Source organism: Gavialis gangeticus, unplaced genomic scaffold (genome assembly GCF_001723915.1).
Source record: "Gavialis gangeticus isolate Ggan-Ray unplaced genomic scaffold, GavGan_comp1, whole genome shotgun sequence".
Classification (NCBI taxonomy): domain Eukaryota; kingdom Metazoa; phylum Chordata; order Crocodylia; family Gavialidae; genus Gavialis; species Gavialis gangeticus.
In genome coordinates this window covers 38069606-38091292 of record NW_017729004.1, presented here as the reverse complement: position 1 = coordinate 38091292, position 21687 = coordinate 38069606, and the positions used below count along the sequence as shown (strand labels likewise).

The 21687-nt window shown below is 39.5% G+C and overlaps 1 protein-coding gene across 2 annotated transcripts in view; it reads right to left on the bottom strand.

Annotated features, from left to right (window-relative positions):
- Positions 1-538: 538 nt before the first annotated feature.
- Positions 539-21687, bottom strand: part of LOC109291307 (UPF0061 protein PFLU_0444-like) — a 45560-nt gene continuing 24411 nt past the window's right edge. Inside the window, exons 11-18 of one of the 2 annotated variants that reach the window (XM_019508256.1) lie at positions 19550-19679; positions 19115-19159; positions 18944-19025; positions 18761-18853; positions 12795-12874; positions 11248-11291; positions 1966-2045; positions 539-820 (exon numbers count right to left, since the gene is read on the bottom strand). In XM_019508256.1, coding sequence (XP_019363801.1) covers positions 698-820; positions 1966-2045; positions 11248-11291; positions 12795-12874; positions 18761-18853; positions 18944-19025; positions 19115-19159; positions 19550-19679 — 677 coding nt within the window. In that variant the 3' untranslated portion in view covers positions 539-697. The remainder of the gene's footprint in view (positions 821-1965; positions 2046-11247; positions 11292-12794; positions 12875-18760; positions 18854-18943; positions 19026-19114; positions 19160-19549; positions 19680-21687) is intronic. The other variant, XM_019508257.1, reaches the window with a different exon arrangement.

The following is a 21687-nucleotide window of genomic DNA, read 5'->3' as shown; positions in this document are numbered from 1 at the left end:
TACAGCACTGCACAATAAACTGCAGTACTTCTGTCAAATGCTAAAACTTGAGGAAGGGTTGAACTAAGCCTGAACGGCACCAAAGTCTGCAAAGAATGTCTCCCTCTAGCCTTCATCTGTTTATTCCCTTGATACAAGAACAAGCAGCATTGAAGATAAACAAGCAGAAGTTGGTCAGGTCACTATTTCTGTGATATTAATCCTGTCCTGCTAAGTGTTATACTTTTCTCTTCCTCCAAATTGGCAAATGCCATTTTCAGAACAGAAGTTATATTCCAGACATACTGGGTGAGAACAAGCTACTGAAGGAACAAAAATAGGTCAGGCACATTTTAAATTAGCCAGTCATTAAAAATTAGGGAAACAGCTAATCAGGCCCTCAGCTGTAGGGGCATAGATGTGGAGAGGTTAACAGAATAGCCAGACAGAACTGTATCTTCCCTACACAAATTAATGCATAAATATACAGGAGGATCAGAGCTGTAAATGCTGGTATCTATCTAGTAGCATAACCACACAGGACTCCATTTCTCCTCTATTTATGACTTTTATAAAGCTGGTTACTTAGCAGATTGAAGGAACCATGCCTGCAGTAAACCATAATGGGAAGGCAGGATGGTGCTGCCTGATTCTCCAATCCAGTTTGAAGGCTTAAACTCTGACCCAGTTCATTTTCTTTTGCTTCCACTGTTCTTTATCAGGATGAACAGCTAACTTTAAGGTCTTTGGCCCAAGTTGGTGGATGCAGTGAGTAGCCAGCTTTCTCTGCCACTGACTGCCTCTGGAAGGGATGTTGTAAAACCTGCTGCAGGAGATGAACCTGAAAACAAAGGAATAAGTCACTGTACACAAGGCAGAAGAAAATCTCTGTAATTTTATACCATGCTCAAATTATCCTCAAATCAAGGGATTGCCAATGATGACAACCAAACTAAGCGTTGTACTGAACAAGGAAATACTCTACCAGCTGCTTAGTAGTATCCTCTTAGGTTGTGAATAGGCATCGCCCTTTTAACAACATGAAAAGTTTTACACTGGGAAAAAACACAGATGTCTTTGCCACTTGCTGCCACAAGTGCCCAAAAACATTTGCACAACAAAACCTATCAATAGTTTGTCCTGCTTCATCAAGGTGGACACTATACAATTATAGTGCATTAGCTAAATGCACTGTCAAAGAATGGTGGTACATACTAGACCCCTGGCACACAGGACCCTGGAATTGGAGAGCCTCTCCCCAGTCCCAGGTCCCCACGTGTCAGGAATGTCTAAAAAACGTATGTACAGCACAACTGACTGCACACAGTTTTTAAAAGGTATGTAACCCCCAGCTGGGTAGCATGCACAGTTTTCTAGTCATTGCCAGCACACAGAGACAACAGGATCATGGAGACATCCCATATCCCAGGGTTCCCATGTGCCAGGGATGTCAAAACCGTGGGTGCACCTGGGTGGCATACATAGTTTTAAAAAATCCGAACACACTGAAAATGGGCCAACAATCAACTGCCCATGGCAGGGACGGGGGGAACCAGAGCTAAAGAGCTTCTCCTGCTGGGTACTTTAAACCCCAAGCACAACAGTTCTGGCTATGCTGCCAGGACCTGGGGGATCAGAAGCTCCCAGCAGGGTTTAAAATCCCCAGTGGGTAAAGCCCCTCAGCTCCCCCGAGAAACCTCTTTTGCCCCAGACTCTCCAGTCAGACGTGGGGCTGTCCCAGCCAGGACTGATAATCAACTGATTGTCAGTTTACCACACAGCTTACCAAATATCACCTTCTTTAAACCCACTGTGATGGGTGATATTTGGACACACCAATCTTCATCAGGGGACATGTTGCTGCACAGCTGGTGCCACAACTGCATTGCCTGTTTATAGTCTTAGAGTACAGCACTGGTCATAGCATTATGAACATACTGCTTGTTTCATAAATTACATAATATGGAATGCAAATCTATACTTTACCCCTGAAAAATCATTCATTTCAGCTTTTTGTATGGCTGACTCTGCCATCCAATTTCTAAGCACATATCTAGGATTGATACCTGAAACCCAAGAAAAATCCTGTTAAACAGTTAAAAAAAGTTCAATATATATCTATCAAAGCCACCCACATTCCTTTGACGTTTAAACTGACAGGTCCTTGGGAAGGCTTAGTACAACTCAATCAGCAGTAAAACAACATAAAAAGATTTAAATTGTTAGATTAGAATTAGATTAGAAAAAAGATCAATTACATTTGTTTTTGTGAGCTATAAGAAGGCATGTATCACACACCTACTAGTACTTTAGACCCACTGCCAGAAGAAAAAGTACTTACCAAATAATGAACAGGTTTGTTTTTTTTAGTAATCAATTTGTTAGCAACCAGGATTCAACAAAGTGGAATTGAATATGATGATGCAAAGGATTTTTCAGTGTTGATCCCTAATTCACTTTTCATTAGCTATTAGTATCCTGCAATCCAGATCCATGGTGCCACCCCAGAAGTTGAACCCTCAAATATAATCCTTTATAGAGCAGTATTTTTGGAAGTGTAATTGTTTTTATATTCTTTCCATATAAAAGTATGCAATAAGATGCCAACCCTTGGCTTTAGGTATCTTAGTACCTTTGCTGATTACATATTACAGTGAATTCCCAGCAGTTATGAAGTAACCATGCCAGCAGGAACTCAGTCAGTGAAACACCTGCAGGAACTCCTTTCTTTGCCTTCATTGTTATGGGAAGCATACTTTTGGCCTTCCCTAAAAGCAGTATCAAACAGCTGTCTTCTGCAGTGTGTAAACAAGGTCACTAAATTCGCAGTACTTCAAGATCACAAAAAGGGAATAGGAACAAGTTACCAAGTACCAGAGGCTTTGCAGAGAACACTCTGCCAGCTGCCCTGCCTTCTGCAATGGAAGGGCTCAAGCTCAGTGCAAATGATTTGCCATTGCCAATTGTGTATGAAGGATCACAGCAATAAGCCAGGGTATTGTTTAAAGGCAAAGGGGAGGTTTGTGATGTTAGTAAAGATCTGTACCCACGTCATTTTTTTTTACATTAACACATCATAATGCTGACCAGAAAAGCCTTCTATCTTCAACCTTTGTGGCATTTATTTCAAAACTACATAGTCGCTTTTGTTATTTCCAGGAATTGTATATTTCCTATTGCAAGTATATCGATCCATTCTTTGCTCTCTCTATTGTTCCTGTGTTGCACACTGATAAAGGAGAAGGAGAATAAGAAATCTGTGCTATTCCATGTGTGTTACACAAAGCCAGGATGAAAGTGTGCTAAAAAATTATCACTCTTCTTTCAAACAACTAATTAAGGGGAAGCATCATAATGGCACCTTTTATTACAGCATCTGTTGGAAACACCCCTGGGAGCTACATTTCTTCTCCGATATGTTCCATATAGATTGAGAGGCAGTCAGGCAGACTTTGAAAATGAAACTACTAACTCAGCATATATCTTCCAGAAGGGCAAAAAACAAACTATAAAAGAAGCTTGTACCGGGATCCTGAGATCAAAGAAAATTCCTGTAAGTAGACTGTGGGTATGGACATACAAAATAATTATACTGATTGAAAGAAGGATGGGTCCACTTTCAAACTGCTTCTTTGCAACTGTTTCATCTCTTCTCCCTAAATAAATTTGGATTGGATATCAGGAAAGACTTCTTCACTGACAGAACAGCAAGGCAGTGGAACAGACTGCCTAGGAAAGTGGTGAAATTTCCTTCATTTTCAAGAAGTTAGATAAGCAATGGTCAGAGGTGACGTAGGAGTAGCTAGGCCTGGCGCACAGAGTAAAGAGCAACAGTTGGAAGCCCAGAAGCCCACCACACTGGGAGATAAGGAGAAGAGCTCTGTAGTCCAGGGTAGATGGAGATTGGAGATGATTATTAGGCCTGTGTGAAGTAGCTAGTATTCACTTTGGATTCAGACTTGGGGGACAGTGATTCGATTCAGTGATTTGAATCACTGTCCCAAATTGATTTGGCCGAATCTGATTCGCAGATCTGGCTGCTGCCAAATCAGTCGAATCTCCAAATCACACAGACCCCATCCCCTGCCCACTCTCCCAGCCCCGGCAATGGCTGCCCCGCCCGCCCCAGCTCCTGGCTCTGGAAAAAAAAGAAGCCCCAATTCACCGGCTGCTGCCTGAAAGGAGGCAATCTCCACTACCCCCTACTGCCCCATGGGGGGTTCTGCCACAAGCCCCCTGACCCCCCCGCTGTCTCCAGCCCCCTCTCCCCCATGGCTGCGCTGCCCACCCAAGCTCCGGCCCCTTAAGAAAAAAACAACAAAAAACCCTGAACTCACCAGTCTGCCAAAATCTTTTTGCCTCCCTTTAAAATTCTGATACTAGGTGCAGCTATCTTCCCCTCAAGTGAGAGAGAGAGAGAGTGTGTGTGTGTGTGTGTGTGTGGATGTGCATGCGTGTGTGGTACACAGCAGGTCAGCCCTCAGAATTCAAATGAGACACTACATCCTTGATTTGGGAGGGGAACAACATGGGCAGACCATTGTGGGACTTCACTGTATTTCTTTGTTAAATCGGTGCCCAGGTCAACAAACAGATTTCTCTGATAAAACTCACTGTTTCTAAAAAATTGTATTAGTCTAACTAATAACTAGCATTCCTTGAAAATCTAGCTACTTAACAATCATATAGTTTATATAAAATTCCTGTAAATAATAAAGTATTGTTTCCACACCAGAAATCTCCACAAGATACTACAGACTGCATGCAGCGGGTCACTTGCTCTAAGCCAGCCCAACTGCTACTTCAGGCACAAGCTACAGTGCTCAGGCAATATGTACATCTGCGCAAGGGTTAACACGGGACTCCATCCCCTCTGCTTGCAGAGGTCAGAGACAAGAGGCAGCCATTAAGTAGAGTGTTGCTTCCACCCTGTTTCTATTCCAGCCTGAAAAAAAAATAAAGCAGCCTCCCTGCTTAAGAAATGCCCTCAGTTTTGGATGGCTGATTTTTGGGGAAAAGGTGCATGAGGTATGTCAGAAAATACAGTATTTAGTGACTCTCAGTACCATTATATTCCTTATCCTGAGAACTGGATGTTAGCAGCATAGAATAGGCTGATGACTGATATTAGTTAGAAATGGCACAAACAAGTTTCTTTGGAGCCATATGGTAAAGCTGAGGCTACGCTTTTGAACTCTAAGCTCCCCAAGCTAGAGGCAGCTGGCAGTATTACGGAAGTGAAGCTGTTCTTCAACTAGGCAAACTGTGGTTTGAAAGACACTATTCACAATGAATCTATATCTCCCAAAGGCACAGTGCCAGAGGGAAAGCTGCTTTTACTGGTAAACTTAATCAGAGGCACTGAGATAATGTGTAAGTACAGTTCTCCTTATGACATAAAATGCATATTTTTTAAAATTACACCATCATGATACCATCTTTTAAACACTAACAACCCACTGTTACAGGGCATTTTTTATGGAACTGGTAGAGAATCTGAAGCTGGAAGGTAACATGAGTAAGAGTGGATCACAAAATGATACAGTGCATGACCCTGAGGAAAGTAAAAAAGACTAACAAAATAAAAATGGTGGACTTCATAAAAACAGGCTTTAACAAATTCAGGGAACTGGTGGGCAGGATCCCATGCAAGATAAATATAAGGGAAACATGAGTCAAGAGTTATTTTTTTCCTTAAAGAGACATTAAGAGCTGAAGAGCTGGCCATCCTGATTGAAAGAAAGTTTGAAGGGTAGTAAGAGACCTTTTGGATTGACCCATGAGTTCTTCAATTACTTGAATCTCAAAAAGAAATTGTATAGAGAATATTACTAAGAATGCTTATAAGAATATAGTATGAGCATGTATGGACAAAATCAAAGAAGGCCCAAACAAATCGTTATATGGTCAGCAAGGAACATAAAAGGCAAAAAAAGAAAGCATTTGATAAATACATTAGAAGGAAAGTATAGGTCTCCTACTAAATAGGGAGGGAGAATGTGGAAAATTTTGAAGTGTTCAATGCCTTTTTTACTTCAATCTTCACAGAAAAGTTCAACCCTTATATAACTAACACAACTAACATCAAGGACACAGTGGCAGATATGCAACCTAGAACAGGGAAAGAACACATGAGAGATTACTTAGATAAGCTTAGTGTTTTCAGATCAGCCTTGCTGGATAAGATTTATCCTACAGCACTCAAAAAGCCAGTTGAAGTAATTACTGAACCTCTGACTATTATCTATGAGGATTCGTGGAGGTGCGGTAAGCTCCCAGAAGACTTGGAAAAGGCAAATAGTGCGTATTTTTTAAAAAGAGAAAAAGAAAGATCCAGGGAATTGCACATCATTCATGTGTAAATTCACTACCCAGAAAGATACTGGAGCATTTCAAACAAATCAATCTCTATGTATCTAGAAGATAAGATGATATGGAATAGTCCGTATGGATTTGTCAAGAGGAAACTGTGCATATCCAACCTGATTTCTTTACATGACTGACTAACAGGCCTCCTGGGGTGTGTAGGGGGAATACTGTGCAGCGTGATGCATTCACTTTTGAGCCCCGTCTCTGACATGCCTGGAAGTGGGTGTGGGAATGGGCTTCACTGATGTACTTATGGGTTTGAAATATACTTGCAGATTCAGGTGGGTGGAGCATGCTCTGTCCTGTCCTTGCCAACACCTCCTGCTGCCATGGAGTAGACATGTCCTGAGAGGTTTGGGATTCAGTGAACTGGAAAATCTAAAGTCTCCTATTAAAATTAGCTACCATGTTTGAGCATGGGAGGGAAACAGAGCCTTTCCTCATCATATTAAATATAGGTTAAATTTGTAGAAAAGAAAATTAATAACCAAATTATAAAAGAACAAATAACTTATGAGAGGAGCAAACCACCATAGCTTTTGTAGAAAGAAACCTGTCCCTCTTGAATCTACATGTTTTTTAGACCACCTCAAAAAGACTGTGGATAAAAAGGAAAATAGAATTTATTTGAACTGCCAAAAAGTCTTTGGCAAGATTCCCAACAAAAAGCTGTAATCACAGAGTGCAAGGGAAAGAATCACCAGGGACTGGAAGGCAGCTATGAAAGAGAAACAAAGAGGAGAAACGCAATGCTAATTTTCAATATGACTCATAGATATGTAACCAGGATCACAGTTATTTTAAATGCATTATGAAGTGATTTGGAAAGGGGCATAAATGGCAAAATAGGAAAATATACCAATGACAGGAAATAATTTAGTTATGTCAAGATTAGAGAAGACTGTGAGGGAGTTCAGGAGGACCTAAGCAACTTTAATGAATGAACTCTACTAAGACAAATGAAATTCAATATAGCTGCATGCTCGTTAATGCACAGTTGACTACTTTTTCGGGTAGAATTATACAAACTACAGTCTAACAGGAGTAGAAATACAGGTTTCCCTTGCTTTATGCTGTAAATGCGTTCCTGGAAAACAGTGCATAACTCGAATTTGCATAAAAGGAACCCAATTTACAATGTAACAAATAGGGATATGTTACAAGACTTCAATTGTACTGACCCCGGACCTATTTCTACCATTTTCACAAGACAATTTTGGTATACTCACCAACAGCAGACAGCACACGCAAGCACAGGGCACTAGCAAAATAGGGATGGCAACTACAGAAACACGTCACAGACAATGACCGAGGAACACAGATCCACACAGGATATTTTTGGTCCGCATCACACCCACAATGCACCGCACAAAGCAGCTGATTGCAGGCTTACACCACATCGATTGCATAAGAGTGTATTTACCTCACATATAACAAATTTTTGGTATAAAAATGGCCATTGCATAAGACCAAATTCGCAGATACAGCACCCATATAAAGCAAGGGAAACCTGTGTCAGTGAGAAAATAGGAATTCAAAATGAACATGGTCACAACCCCCAGCAGATGCACAGTAATGGCATATATCTAGTTTTTAACTTATAAGTAAAAACAAGGTAATCTCCTATTTTTCTACAGAATAAGAATCAATGAAAGCTTGTGAAATAAGTGCCCGATCATTACCTATCAAAGGACTGTGTCTACATACTGAAGATTCAATTAGAGAGGTTGAATTAAAGTTGTATTCACATCTTTCAAGGCAGTGTGGTAAATTAAAAGTGAAGTTTATAATGTTTTGGGTGTGAAGTATGATCAGATCCCAGGGTCACACCAAGCTATTTTATCCACAACCTGTCAGAAGTCAAGGGTCATTTATACACAAACTCTTTATAAATGTAACGTGGTTCAATATGGACCACAAAGTTACCAGGCAAAAATCTCTCCCTGCATCTCTCACTTTAGGCTTTGACTTTAAACAGGTAATAGAATAGCTGAATAGTCAACGCTAACAACAATGGATAATCCGAAGAACACATTTCATCCCTGGGTTTGGATCAAGAATTTACCTGAAAACATATAGAGTAAATGAAGTGATTTGTTTCAAATTTACCAAATAGAAAATTATTTTAAAAGTGTTATTAATAAAATCATTCAAATATCATTAGTGTTGTTAAAATAAAAGTCCCTTGTGGCCAAAGAAAGGTAGCAAAGAACAACTTTCTCACTACTACACAGACTGTTCCTGCTTGAATTAGAAGGTACACAAACTGGCTTGAGCCGTGCCTTTAATATTCATAAATGGCTAGTGCCATCTTTTTTATTTAAATCAGGGCTGGTAAGCCTCTAAGTGGTCAGAGGCTGCAGGTTCCCTCAGCCTAGACAAGTATCACGGTATTCACGGTTGATACGGGGCCGTGAATAGGGATGCTATGCACTTTCTATTCTGATGCTTGCTGTTGTAGATATTATAAGTGTATGCTGATGGCACTCAACACAACCTACCCAATTGCTTCTACTACAAGATTGCAATGGCTACAAGAAATCAGACACTGGCTGAGAAGCAATTTCTCAAGCTAACCCAAACACAAACTATATGAAGCTCATCAGAAATGGGGAACGATTTGAAGAATGAGCCAAGACACTGTCTCTGGCTTCTGGCAGATCTTATGCCAGGGGGAAAAATAGAGGAAATGGGAACTGAAGCAGTCTTAGTTGAGGACAGCCAGCTACAGGACAAACTTCCAGAGAGACTAGGCATATCTGAGTCTGATTTTCTTTAAGGAAAGCTGTAAAACTTTCCTTTTCAAAAAGATCTTTCCACCACAAAAATGACATTGACATGCTCCCTTCAACTTAAAACACCCAAACCAAACAAAATGTTAAATTAATGAAAACTTAAAAGGAACTGAAAATACAAACCCTATCAAATGTACAGTTTTACCCTGAAAAGAAAAATGCCAGAAACTCCAGAGTCCACCAGGAATTTTGCTACTGTTATCAATTTTATGTGGAAGGCACTCAAACTTTGAGTTTTCAGTAATGCCTACACAACAGAAATGTATCCTTCTATTATATATTTTATAAATGAAATTCTAGGTAGAAAAGCATGATGAGACCTGGTCTAGTGATTATTAGGGGCTAGAAGCTAGGATTCCTGGGATCAACTAGCACTACTATCACAATCAACTATCACTATGCTTCATGATCTATTTGGTAATTTTGAACAAGTCACTTAAACTATGAGACCCAGTTTTCCCATGTATAAAATGGATACCAACATAACAACATTAACCTACTTCACAAGACAAGTTTGCTGATTAGTAATGTAAAGTGCTTTAAGATCTTTATATAAAAGGGTTGTACTGAAAGTGCTACTGCACTATTAAAGTGAAAGATAATTTTAAAAGTTCTATTTTTCTCTAATATTTAAGATTTCTTTCAGATACTGTAAATGTCCCCTGTAACACTGGAAGATCCAAAGCTGCAATACAGATTTACTCACTATCTTCCGATGTCATGTTACTGCCCAGTGGTATCTGTACTGCGGATGGCAGACGCGTTGAATCTAGCTATCAGAATCAAACCAAACTCCACCTTTTTGTCTTATATACTGAGCTAAATTCATCCCCAACTGTATCTTGTTTTACTTGTCCTACAGAAAGCATATGTGCACATGAGTATGTGTAAATATGTGTGCAAACTAGAGCGAATTTCACTGTGGGAACTGTACTTGAGCCATTTAAAATAACTGTTCACAGACGAGAATATTTGGCTTTAATCATATAATGAAGCTGACCTTTGTAAAATGAAAACCATTAAGTAGTAACTGTTTGTTCATGAATATTTTTCACCTAAAGTAAGCTGCCAAAGCAAAAAAGGTGATATTATTTAATACTGCATACTTATAGAGAGGCTTAGATATAGTTAATTTAAAGTAGGAGTAGGAATAATGTTTTTATAATGGTTGGCCCTGTTTTATTATTATATTTGCATTTCTATTATTTTTGTTTATATTATAGTTGTATGTCTGTTATGTTGTTTTTGGGAGCATGGCTTTTAGCCAGAATCCTTAATAAATTGAATTGAATTGAACTGAATTGAAAAAAAACTAATAATTTATACAAAACAAAAGTTGGGATGATGTGTGAATCATTTTAATTCAATTCACGTCAACTCAGAAATCAGGAATTAAAGCAGTGATGTCTGAAAGAATAAAGCCTCATTTTGCACCATGAACTTTACAACCAACTGATCATTCTGAGGTATGAATAAATACATATAACTGAAATCTGATCTAAAAACTACACTGATGTATATCTGACCTAATTCTACTGACACAAACAGTGTTATTCCATATTTGTAATACTATAACTACTGAGATCAAAATCTAGCCTATATTTCTCATTTTCATTGAAATGTGATATGTTTCAGTGCTCCAGAAAAGGAAGAAGTACTAGCTGTGAAGAGCCATGAACTGTGGAGTTAGAAGCCATCTACAAGTGTGATAGATCTTCCAGATTTCTTGAGGATTTAGCCTAGAAAGGTGAAAGACTCCCATAAAATACAATGACTCTGTCATCAAGTCCCTACCCCTCAGTCAAAAATCTGAACCTGAACCTTATCTGAATCTATACCAAGAGGCCTAGAAGATATTATCAGATACAGTCTCCCTCTGAGCAGCAAGAAAGAAAATGTATGTACTTCTATTTGTAGTAGGCAATTTTGATACTCCAGCTGTTGAAGGACTTGAATCATTTAAATGAGTGATATGTCATAACCACAAAAATTAGTTAAATGAACAGTGCTAAGCACATAGATAGCATATATTTGTGAATAAAATTGTCACCTGACCTTTTCCAATGCCCTGAAAAATTATAATCTCTTCTGTTCTTTTACTTACTTGTCATTCTTTTTCTTCTCTTACTGTCTGAATCACCTTTGTTACTATGCATGAAAAACAAGTAAAATACATTAATTTTAAGCATTTCATTTCTCCTATTGTACTTCATTTTAGTTGCTTTTTTTCCATTACAATAATCATCTTATTGTAAATAGAGAAAGAGTAATTTCATCAGTTGAAAAACAAACATATGCCTGACATGTTTACATTTCCTTCAACATCTCTCCCAACTTTTTCCCAAGACATCACTCAGTCTCCAATTGTTTAGATTCTCGAAGTATATATAGTCCCTCTGGATCCCTTAGAAATAATGCATGGAGTGCAAAGTGGCTCCCAAACTAAATGGAATCTAAAAGTGTTTTGGTTCACCCAGTAGACCTAATTTCCTAAACTCTATGCACTCACATGCACATATAAAATACTTTTTCCCTAAGCACAAATAGCAAATTACAAATCTCTCTGAATGGTTAGCAGTAAGTATCAGATTTGTGGGCATTTCCATTAGTTAACAGCATTTTTGCTATTGTTTTAATGGCAGCAGACTTGGCCTCTTAAGTGTGAATATCCTCTGAAAAAGTGAATACTGCATTTACCCAAATCCAAGATGACTGAATTTAAGACGGCCTTCCAATAATTAGATTCTAGACATTATCATTGTCCATGTCTAGAATCAAATTATTGGAAAGTCATCTTAAATTTGTCCCTCCAAACCTTGTGGCAAGGAAGCAGGGATGGGGGGCAGGTGACAAGGACAGCAGGGAGGCAAGGAGCATGGGGAGAAGGCAGCCTGCCCCCCAATCACTTACCTCCCTGTCTGCCCCTTCTTTCCACTGCTTTCCCTGTGTATCCTGGCACAGAGGGAGCCCCAGAGCTGCTCCTGAGTGTATTTGCTCCTTGAGATTTACAGCTACAGTCCTTAATTTTAAACTGTCTGATATTACTCTTTTTATTACTGCCAGCTTTGCAGAGCAAGCCTACCTATGAAAGAGTCAGCCAGAATTATTGGCTGGTTCCAACCACATGGCAACTATCCAGTGCCACTATCTTCCACTGACACATTAAATCGTATTTGTGCAAGACCCATTCCTTCCCTTCCTAAAGGCAAAAAGAATGCACAGAGGGATCTAAGGACATCTGGCCAGAAGAATCTCTGTATTACAAGCAATGAAACACAGTTAGACACTCAGACCCCAGACTGTGTTTGCAGGGTTGGCAGTTTAAAAAAGAACTATACTTGTAAACGGAGACCATTTGATATGAAGACACTAGAAGATAATGAATATGGAACCTCTGATGTTATTTTTACAAAGCAGTTTCAGAGCAAAACTATACTATATTCAGACAAAAAGGTTATAACAATACTATTACCCTGGCAGCTAGCAATATATGGAAGTATGCCTACAACACTGGCATGTGAATGTATGCCTGGAGTCAATTTACAGGAAATGCTTATAGAATATCTGACCCAAATTAAGTTTACTCTGCTTCTCTTCCATAGTAAATATACTTTTGCTGTTATTTTTCATTTGAAAATACATTGACCTTACCGTCTTAATCTTAAGAGGTACATAGTAACCCAGTTGGAAAAGAACTTGTGTTTAGCAAGGTCCTGCAGAGCCCAATACTCCTGAATGAAAAAAATATAGTTAATGCTTGATATACTGCATACCTGACAGATCGAGGATTCTAGGGCATGGGGAAATGAAGGGAAACAAAAAATAATCTACAATGTTTTTTCTTCCAAATAACTTATCTAATGCCTTTCTGCATTTATTAAAGCTGGTTCCCCTGGCTGACATGCTAGATCATTCCATACATTAACCCTTCTTTGTGTATCTCTATTTTATGTCTCTAGGCAGAAGGAAAGCAGAGTAGATTTGCACCTTAGAAAATAACTAAATAGATGCATAAGCTTTCATAAGCAGCAGCTTACTTCATTAGATGCTATGAAATGACTGAGGGAAGCAGAGCTCCTAAATAGAAAGCAGTGATGAGAATATAAAGGGTAGGGGAAGGGGAGGAAAAGGAAAGGCACGGTGAGTAAGAGAGAGAAAAATAAAGCAGTTGAGGACTGAGGCTAGAAACAGATATCATTTTTGTTGCAGGAACAGCTGTGAGGGGATGTTTGCATACACATGCCCTGGAGTGAAGAGGGATTGGGAATGGGATGAAAACAGTAGCTTGTGAGTGATGGCTAGAAAACGGTATTTAGAGTTTGCTTTTGGGAATTGGCTCATCAGTGGACATGCATTAAAACAATGGTCCAGGGGAATGACAAGAGTTCATTGGTTTCTAAAAGCCTGTTTGTGACAACTTTCCTTCAAGGCCAATTGTGTCTGGAACCAGCAAACACTATGTCTAAGGCCAGCGGACAAGCAGGTATACACAGGCTGGGATATTGAAGACGTACCACACTGTTCCATAACAGAGATAGGGACTCTGCTGTATTAATAGCCAGGTCACGGTGACCAGCTGCAGAGCCCTTTGGATTTTCAGCTTTGGGGGACAGAGACTGGTAAAAGCTCAAATTAAGATGCGTTCATGTGATAGGTTTGTTGAAACAAGGGAATATGCTGACAAGACAGAACATGGAAAGTATGATGGCAGGGATTCTGATTTTCTCTGATTAAAAAAAAATCCCCAATTTTTGGTTAAAAAAATAATCCTAAATCCACATTTTTCCATGATTTAAATGAAACACCCCTGACATATACATACATACATAAATACATACATACATACATTAGTGGTGTTTCATTTAACTCACAGAAAAATATGGATTGGGGGTTACTTATACACACACATATATAGATATAAGTGGTTTTTCATTCAAGTCATGGAAAAATGTGGATTTGGGATTACATTGGGTTTTTTTTACCTGAAAATTGGGGATATTTTTAAATCAGAAAAAAGCAGGATCCCTGATGATGACCACAGGGAAACTAATCAATGATGCCCAGGAGTGAAGAGTCATTAAAGGGAGGAAAGAATACAAAAAGAGGGATTTCAGAGCAGCAAAGGGTCCCTGAGAGGGAAACCCGAGACCACCATGGACAGAGGGGACACCACCAGCCCAGCCTGTCTCACCCACCCCACAAGGGGTGGCAAGTTTCGGCCTCTGACCTCCAGGCTGCTGACATCTGACATTCACGAAAGAACCTCAGCGTGAAGCTCGCGTACTGGCCAGATGTACCTTCCCTCTGACAGCTCTAGGACTGGTAGATATAGATTTGTTTGCATTATTCTTATCTGCTATCACTGTGTATCAATAAAATTTGCCTATTATCAAATAGAGAAGTTGTGGTTGGTCTGAGGGTTTGGGTCCACACAGAACAAGGTATCTGAGTCATAAATGCAGTGCCAACAGTAAGATACCTAGGTCTGCTATCCTATCATCTGGGGACAGGCATTCAGACTCTTTTACAATATCCCAGGACAAACTATTACCACATTTTTTTTTGGCAGCAGATTTTGGATTTTGCCCTGGAACACCTGCAAGAGACATCTGAACAGAAACTGCTCTGTCCCAGGACAGAGCAATTTGTTCCACTACAAGCAGGATGCAAGAAACATGAGGCCAAAACTTCACTGTGGAAAAGTCATTTAAGTTAATAAACAAGTAAGAAATAGAAAAAAAATGAATAAGTAAGAGTTGGAGCTCCAGGAACCTAACTGAGGCTGGCCAGCAAGCATGTAAGTCCAGTGTTTCCACACATGGGTATGGGGATAAGCTGCTTCAGCAGGAGAAATAGAACATGTCTAGTTGAGACTAAAATATTGAGATGGTTGCAATGTTCCTGCTGGGTTTTGTCTTTTTTTTTCTTTTAATATATCAGATTTTGTGGGCACAGAGAGGAAAATATGTGAGTAGTCTCCAGGAGGGTAAAAGAACATAACTTGCTACTGGCAAAGTATTCTTGCATGTATAAACAACAGGTTGGTTTACTTTTTATATGAAGTGCTTGTTTTGAAAAGTATGCATCTTCTAACCTGCAGGAAATGACATCTGGAATTGCAAACCAGTATGGGGGCTAGAGCCCCTGGGCTAAATTATTTCCTACCACGAACAAAATACTTGTTCCTAGAAAAGCTTCATATTGGCACACTGCATGCATGCAGCTTGTTCAACCGTTTTGCCAACACCTGCAAGCATGGTGCACATGCACACACACACATCCCTAAAGCAAAACCCTTACCCAAGTAAGGATTGCAGGAGGCCTTAGGCTTGATGAGGGGATGTAAACAGCCTGTCACACTGATTTACCAGCCTTTCCCCCCATGGAAGGGGAGGTACAATAGCCATGAACACTACTGCAACCCACAGCTGCTGCTTCACACCTGCAGGAGACTCCACAGCACATTACCCCTGCAATTAGCTAAGAGCTAAGGAGAGAATTAGCCACCTACTATAACTGACAAAGCACAGTCTGCTATCCTGTTGTGAGTAGATGAAAAAATACCGAGAATCTACGGGTTTTGTAGACAAGGTGAAGAACACTTCCAGAGCAATCCACAGTAGCCCTTTCCTTCCTGATTTGTCACACATGAGCTGCCTGTTGGGAATGTATACTGTTCATTCCTTATCAAAATATTACATCCTCCACCTATTCAGTTACTTCTCCCTTGCCGGGGACAGCATTACATGAAGTCTTTGTACTACCCTTGCTCATCTCTTACAGCTGCTGGATGGTTTTCCACCTTTTATTTTACTATTTAGCCATGGAAAATAGGCTCAGCTACAAGTAGCCCTGGGATGGCAGGGAACAAAGAAAAGACATTCCCGTGTTCTAGACTTGCCTGGGTCTGGCTCTGCAGTTGAGGGGGACAATCAGGAGTGCTGGGGCTGCAAGGTGTCAGGCACAAGGTAGTGTGGCAACATGTAGCAATAGGTGGAATTAGGTGTTTGGAGCAACTGGTGAGTTCAGGCTTGGTGAATCCAAGTTAAATTTAAGGTTCTGGATTACCAAGAGCAGGTGTCTCATGAGAGGTTAACATGCAACCTGTGGCCCCTGCAGCCACTATCACATGGAAGGGGAGGGCTGTGCATCACCAGCCCTGCCCAGAAAGCAGGGAGACTGCATGCCACTGGCACCATCCACATGGTGTGTAGGGATTACAAGGGACCACCCCCTGCAGGATGGGTGCAGCCCCCACCACAAAGACAACCCTGACCTGGAGGGACCTGGTTAACATTAGGTTTGGTGCTAGCAGCATGGCCTGCACTGGGCCAGGCTTGGAGTCAGGAATGACCTGTGGATTTGGGTTGGGTTCAGCTTGTTATACTTGGCAGATTTAGGGTTAGGTAAACCTCTGTGGACTCTGGTGGGGATTAAGATTGATGCAATCATGTGGACACAAGACAGCGATAGGGACACAAGCTGGGTATAAGACTTCAATTTGGCAGGTCTGAGTTAGGGTAGGGTTTTTGCCAGTTCATGGACCTTAATATTTGTTTATCGTGTTTGCAAGGGCTAGGATTAAACACACTGAAGGTATCAGAGCATTTTAGATTTTTAAATCTGTAGCTGCTGCTGTGAAACAGGAATTCCCTGTTTTGTTCTCCCTTTGAAATCTACCAGATTCTTAACTGCTTTGCTGCCATGGAAATGGACACTGAAAGCCTAAAATAAAACAGGCAATTCTAAAGGGAAAATTATTTTACAAACTCCACCATCATTATCTCCTAGAAGAACAGGCTATGTGTAAAACAGCACTTCTCTTACAGCAACCTACTACATGCATTTAATACTGGATTATATTTGTCACTCTGCTGTGTCACTTACTCAAAGTAAGCTTGTGCTCTATATATCTTTCTTATTTACCATAAATAAGGCAGGCAGGGGGAAGGCATAAGCAGGGGGCAAGCTCCTTGACTTCTCTATACCACCTGGCCCCCCACTGCCTGCTCCCCAGTAGCAGTGGGGGGGTATAAATTAAAAACACTCGTCCAATTATACTCTATACATGGAAAATGATAACAAATTTATAAATTTTCCATGTACAGAATCCAATTATTGGGGGGGATCTCAAATTCAAGGTCACCTGAAATTTGAGTAAATAATGATAGTTAGTCTATAAAGGTGCATCTCTGCCCTGCCTTCAGACTAACATGGCTAATTGTCTCCCACTTATTCAAAGTGCCATAGAAGCCTTAACCAATTTAATTACATTACAATTAAATTTAATCCAATTAAATTGATTTCTATGAATGCCAGTGCTGTGAGCAAAACTATTAGAAATTTTACTGATATATGTGTACATTGAAATGACTACTATGACTGTTGTAAACACTTAATTTTATGTTTGGCGATGTATTTTTTAAAAAGAAAAAGAAATCCAAGCTGAGTCTTTGCTGATATAAGCTGGTACATCGCTATAGAAAAGAATGGAATGCTAATGTATAATTTACATCACCTGAAGATCTGGGCTATTTTAGTGATTTCTAACCATAGGACTGAATCCTAGAACACGGCCTACAAGTTATAGGGCTCAAATACTCCTTTTACCATATTTTCAAAAGTAGGAGCTTATTGCTGCATACAAGAATAAAATTTAGTTCTTATACAGTGTTTTTCTTAAAGTGTTTTAAAAGGAAGGTCATTTCATGTGCATTACAAGCAGGCAACTGCATGAGGGAAATAGCTAAATGCACACCTAAGAATTCCTTTGGTAAAGGAACCTCTCTTCTGTGTATATAATCCCTTGTTTTCCCTGATGTACACTTTGGGCCTGATGCTGTAAGGCAAGAGTCAGCAACATTTTGCTGCCCAGAGCCAGGTTGCAATCTAGTTCCAAGCCACAGGCTGCAAATCTCCACCTCCACCCGCCCCATGCCTTGCTGCAGATACCCAGCTGTGTGCCACCCGAGCTTCCACGACACCCCTGGTCAAGTCAGACTGCCTCACAAGCTACATCCAGCCCAGGGTCTGTAAGTTGCTGATCCCTGCTCTAAGGTGTTCAGCTCTTACTCAAACTCTAAAGAAGCTCTCTCAGTGTTTAAGGACATGGGATACCTTGCATGCACAACATAATCAACCTTTTTGAAAATATACTTCTAGTGAACACCTACATAGAAATATAAGCTACTGAGTAGCTCACTTAGAGCTTCTTAAACGTGTTTGGAAAATAAGAGCCTTATTCTGCAAATTCTGTAAGGCGCTGTATATGCATTATGACATAGTATTATTAGCTGTTCCTTCACTAAGATCTGTGCATTTCTATTAATATTTCTATTGTTTAAAAGCAGCTGTGAAAGTCGGAAAATGGTTTTCTAATATCAGTCTTCACTTCTAATGTGAGCAATGGTGGCATGCGATGTGTGCCAGCAGTCATGCAAATTGAGGTGTGCGTGGATACATTTTTCTGAATGTTCACATGTGCCTGTTCTGGAAATTTTGACCCCCACAGTTTTCAGTATATATCTTTCATTATTCATCCATTTTATTTTAAAATGTCATTGCAGCAAAAGTGAATTAAAAAGCTAATGATATATTCCTATCATACAAATAAATACCTTGGGAATATGGAGTTCCTTTAGCTGGTCTTGAGTAATTTCACTAAGCTGTCGAAATGTCATTGTAAAATCAGCTTTTGTATCTTCCATGAGCTAATGAAATAAGTACATTTCTATCAGTCTTTTTAAAGTAGTAAAATTTGTTCAAATACTTATCAAAAGAATGAATAATATTAAACTCACTCTTAGGAGGAATGCAATCAAATAGTGATCATCTTTACCCTCCCCAAGGAAACCTAGTTTTGCTTTGAATAGTTCTGTAAAACTGAAAGCAGGAACAGTAATGAGGAAATTAATCTGAAGACATAATATAGTATATGCTTCTTTAAAATCTGAGTTATGGGAAATGCTTACCGGAGATAATAGTGACTAGAGTATCCCTCCAGAATCTGAAAAGCCCTATAAAAGAAAAGAAATGTTACTGTCCATGAACTCATACTACCCAAGGCCAGGTTCACACTGAAAGATGAAACATTTCTTTAGCTGATACAAGTTTAACTTGGCAATTATGAAACAGTCTCCCACAGTCACCATATTAGGGGATTCTCCCAACCTTTTTTAAACACTTTTGTTTGGATGGTAATCTTTTCAAGTAATTATGCAAATAAATTAAATGTATACATTTTTAAGAAGCCAAATGACCCTAATCAGCCAAATATAAATACACTTTCCCTATAGAAACCATGCTCCTTAAAAAGAAAATATTTTCTCTCTTAAACATGTGGTTATTATGGTGCATCAAATTTCACTAGTTCTTTTAAATATAAAGATATTTCAAGGATTACTTACAGCTGCTTTTGTCTGGAATCCAATAAAGGTTTTAGAGCTTGTAACAGCTTGTCCAGATTAAACAATCCAACATTTGCCTGATTTCCTATTTTATACCTTCTTTCATCATCAGATGTGTTTGGAACAAAATCTGTCTCAAACAAAACAGTATATGTTTACAATACAGTAACCAGAATAAATAATCAAGGTTAAACTATTAAAAAATGCTACTTTTTCTATTTATACAGGAAACCAATAAAAGACATATCGGCATTAAATATTTAACCCAAAACACAAGAATATTTGTTTACAATACATTAACCCAGGATGTAGTATTTGCCAAAGAAAAAGGAATATGTTCTTAATGTCCAAATTCAACGTGGTCACAGTGTTGTCTTCCTACTTCAAGACACAAAATAAACTCAGATGTTTAAACAGAGAACCTTTTGCACTAAGAACAATGTTTTTTCAGTTTGTTTAATATAAATATGTTGTTTAATTAAATATGGCAGGTTGCTGAAATATATCTAGACTTGGAATTTCCGAACACCAACACCATTTAAAATAATAAATAAAACGCACAAATTTTCTTAAGTGGCCAAAGCACTATTAATCAGGCAAACAGAAATATTATCTCAAAACACACATAAATTATCTTCTATTCAGTTATAAAAAGTGAATAGTGAACTCTGGTCCAGATTTGACTTCCAAACCCTAGTCTAAACACAAGGTGACTTTGTACACCCCCTGGACCCACATTTATTACCTATAGATGAATAAAGTAACATAAGGCTCTGCTACATGTTCAAATTAAAGCTGGATAGAAACCAGCTATAGAGCTGTTACACATTTTCAAGCACTAACTTTATAGCTGGATGGCTCTTTTTATAACTGAATAGTCATTTTATCATGTGATGATTACTCTGCACAATGTGGCCAGTCTAAATTTCTTGCCCAGTTTACCAGTTAATTGTGTAATATGCAGAAGGGGCCACGGGATCATATTTTAGGGAAAGTTTTACAGTAAAGTGCCATACCTTGGCAGGTTATAGGTATATTTTCTTTTAGACTATTAACAGTTATGACTGCAAAGCTAAAATGACATATATGAATTATTTTGTGGATTTCGCTTCTTGATACTTTTAGCTGTATTCAGTTTTTATCGACTTTCTTGATTTCTGTTGTAGCATCTGTTAAGCTGAAGAAGGTCACTAGGAGAGATTCTTCATATAAGCGAGTTCAGAAGCTACACACACGCACACAAACGCTTCCAAGATTTTACAGTGTTTAAATATAATCTGTGTTATTTACAATAAAACTAGTCTCTGGTCTAAAATTACAGTTTTTATGTTCAGGCCATATTCTAATTATGTTAGGAAATTTCTGACCAAACAAAAAATTCTACAACAAAGTTATAGGAAAGTGGGCTGGAAAGTACCTCATGGGCACATCCACACAAGCAAGCACGTGCGCTTCCAGCAGCTCAAACAGAGCCCGGTGCAAGCCCCAGTGCAAATTAGAGCCGGGGCTTTTTGCCTCAGTGCATGTGCAGCAAATTGTGCCACTTGGGGAGCAAACTGTGCCACTTGGAGCAAAATAACCCTGCCTGGCTCCTTCTGGATCTTCAGCCACAGGGAGCTAGAGCCCAGGGCCAGCACCTGTGCTGTCTCCAGCAGTATAAAGAGCTGTTCTCTCCTGGCCCCATCAGTACAAAAAGCTGCCCTGGAAAGTAGCTCAGGGCTACCTGGTGACACTGGCCTCCCTAGCAGGAATTCTGGTGCTCCCTATTGGAAAACTGAAAAATCCCTGAAAAAAAATCCCAAAGTCACTCTGTAATATACCCCAAAATCCATGTTCCTCCACAATTAAAACAGAAGACCACTAGAGCGAGACAGAGAGACAGTGATCAGTTGGGCAATTTTTTATTAATATCTACAGTGTTAAAGCAATTTGGAAGACTACCAGTGTCTCTATCATAATAATAAAGTTAATTCTAAATACATGTTTCATGAATTCATGAATACATGCTTCACTCCTCCCCACAGGGGCTACAGCCCCCCCAACAGGGGCCACAGCCCCCAACAGGGCCCACGTGCCCTACTGTCCAAGGCCCACGTGCCCCACCCCCACTTGCTCCCCTAGCCCCCTGGATTACTACC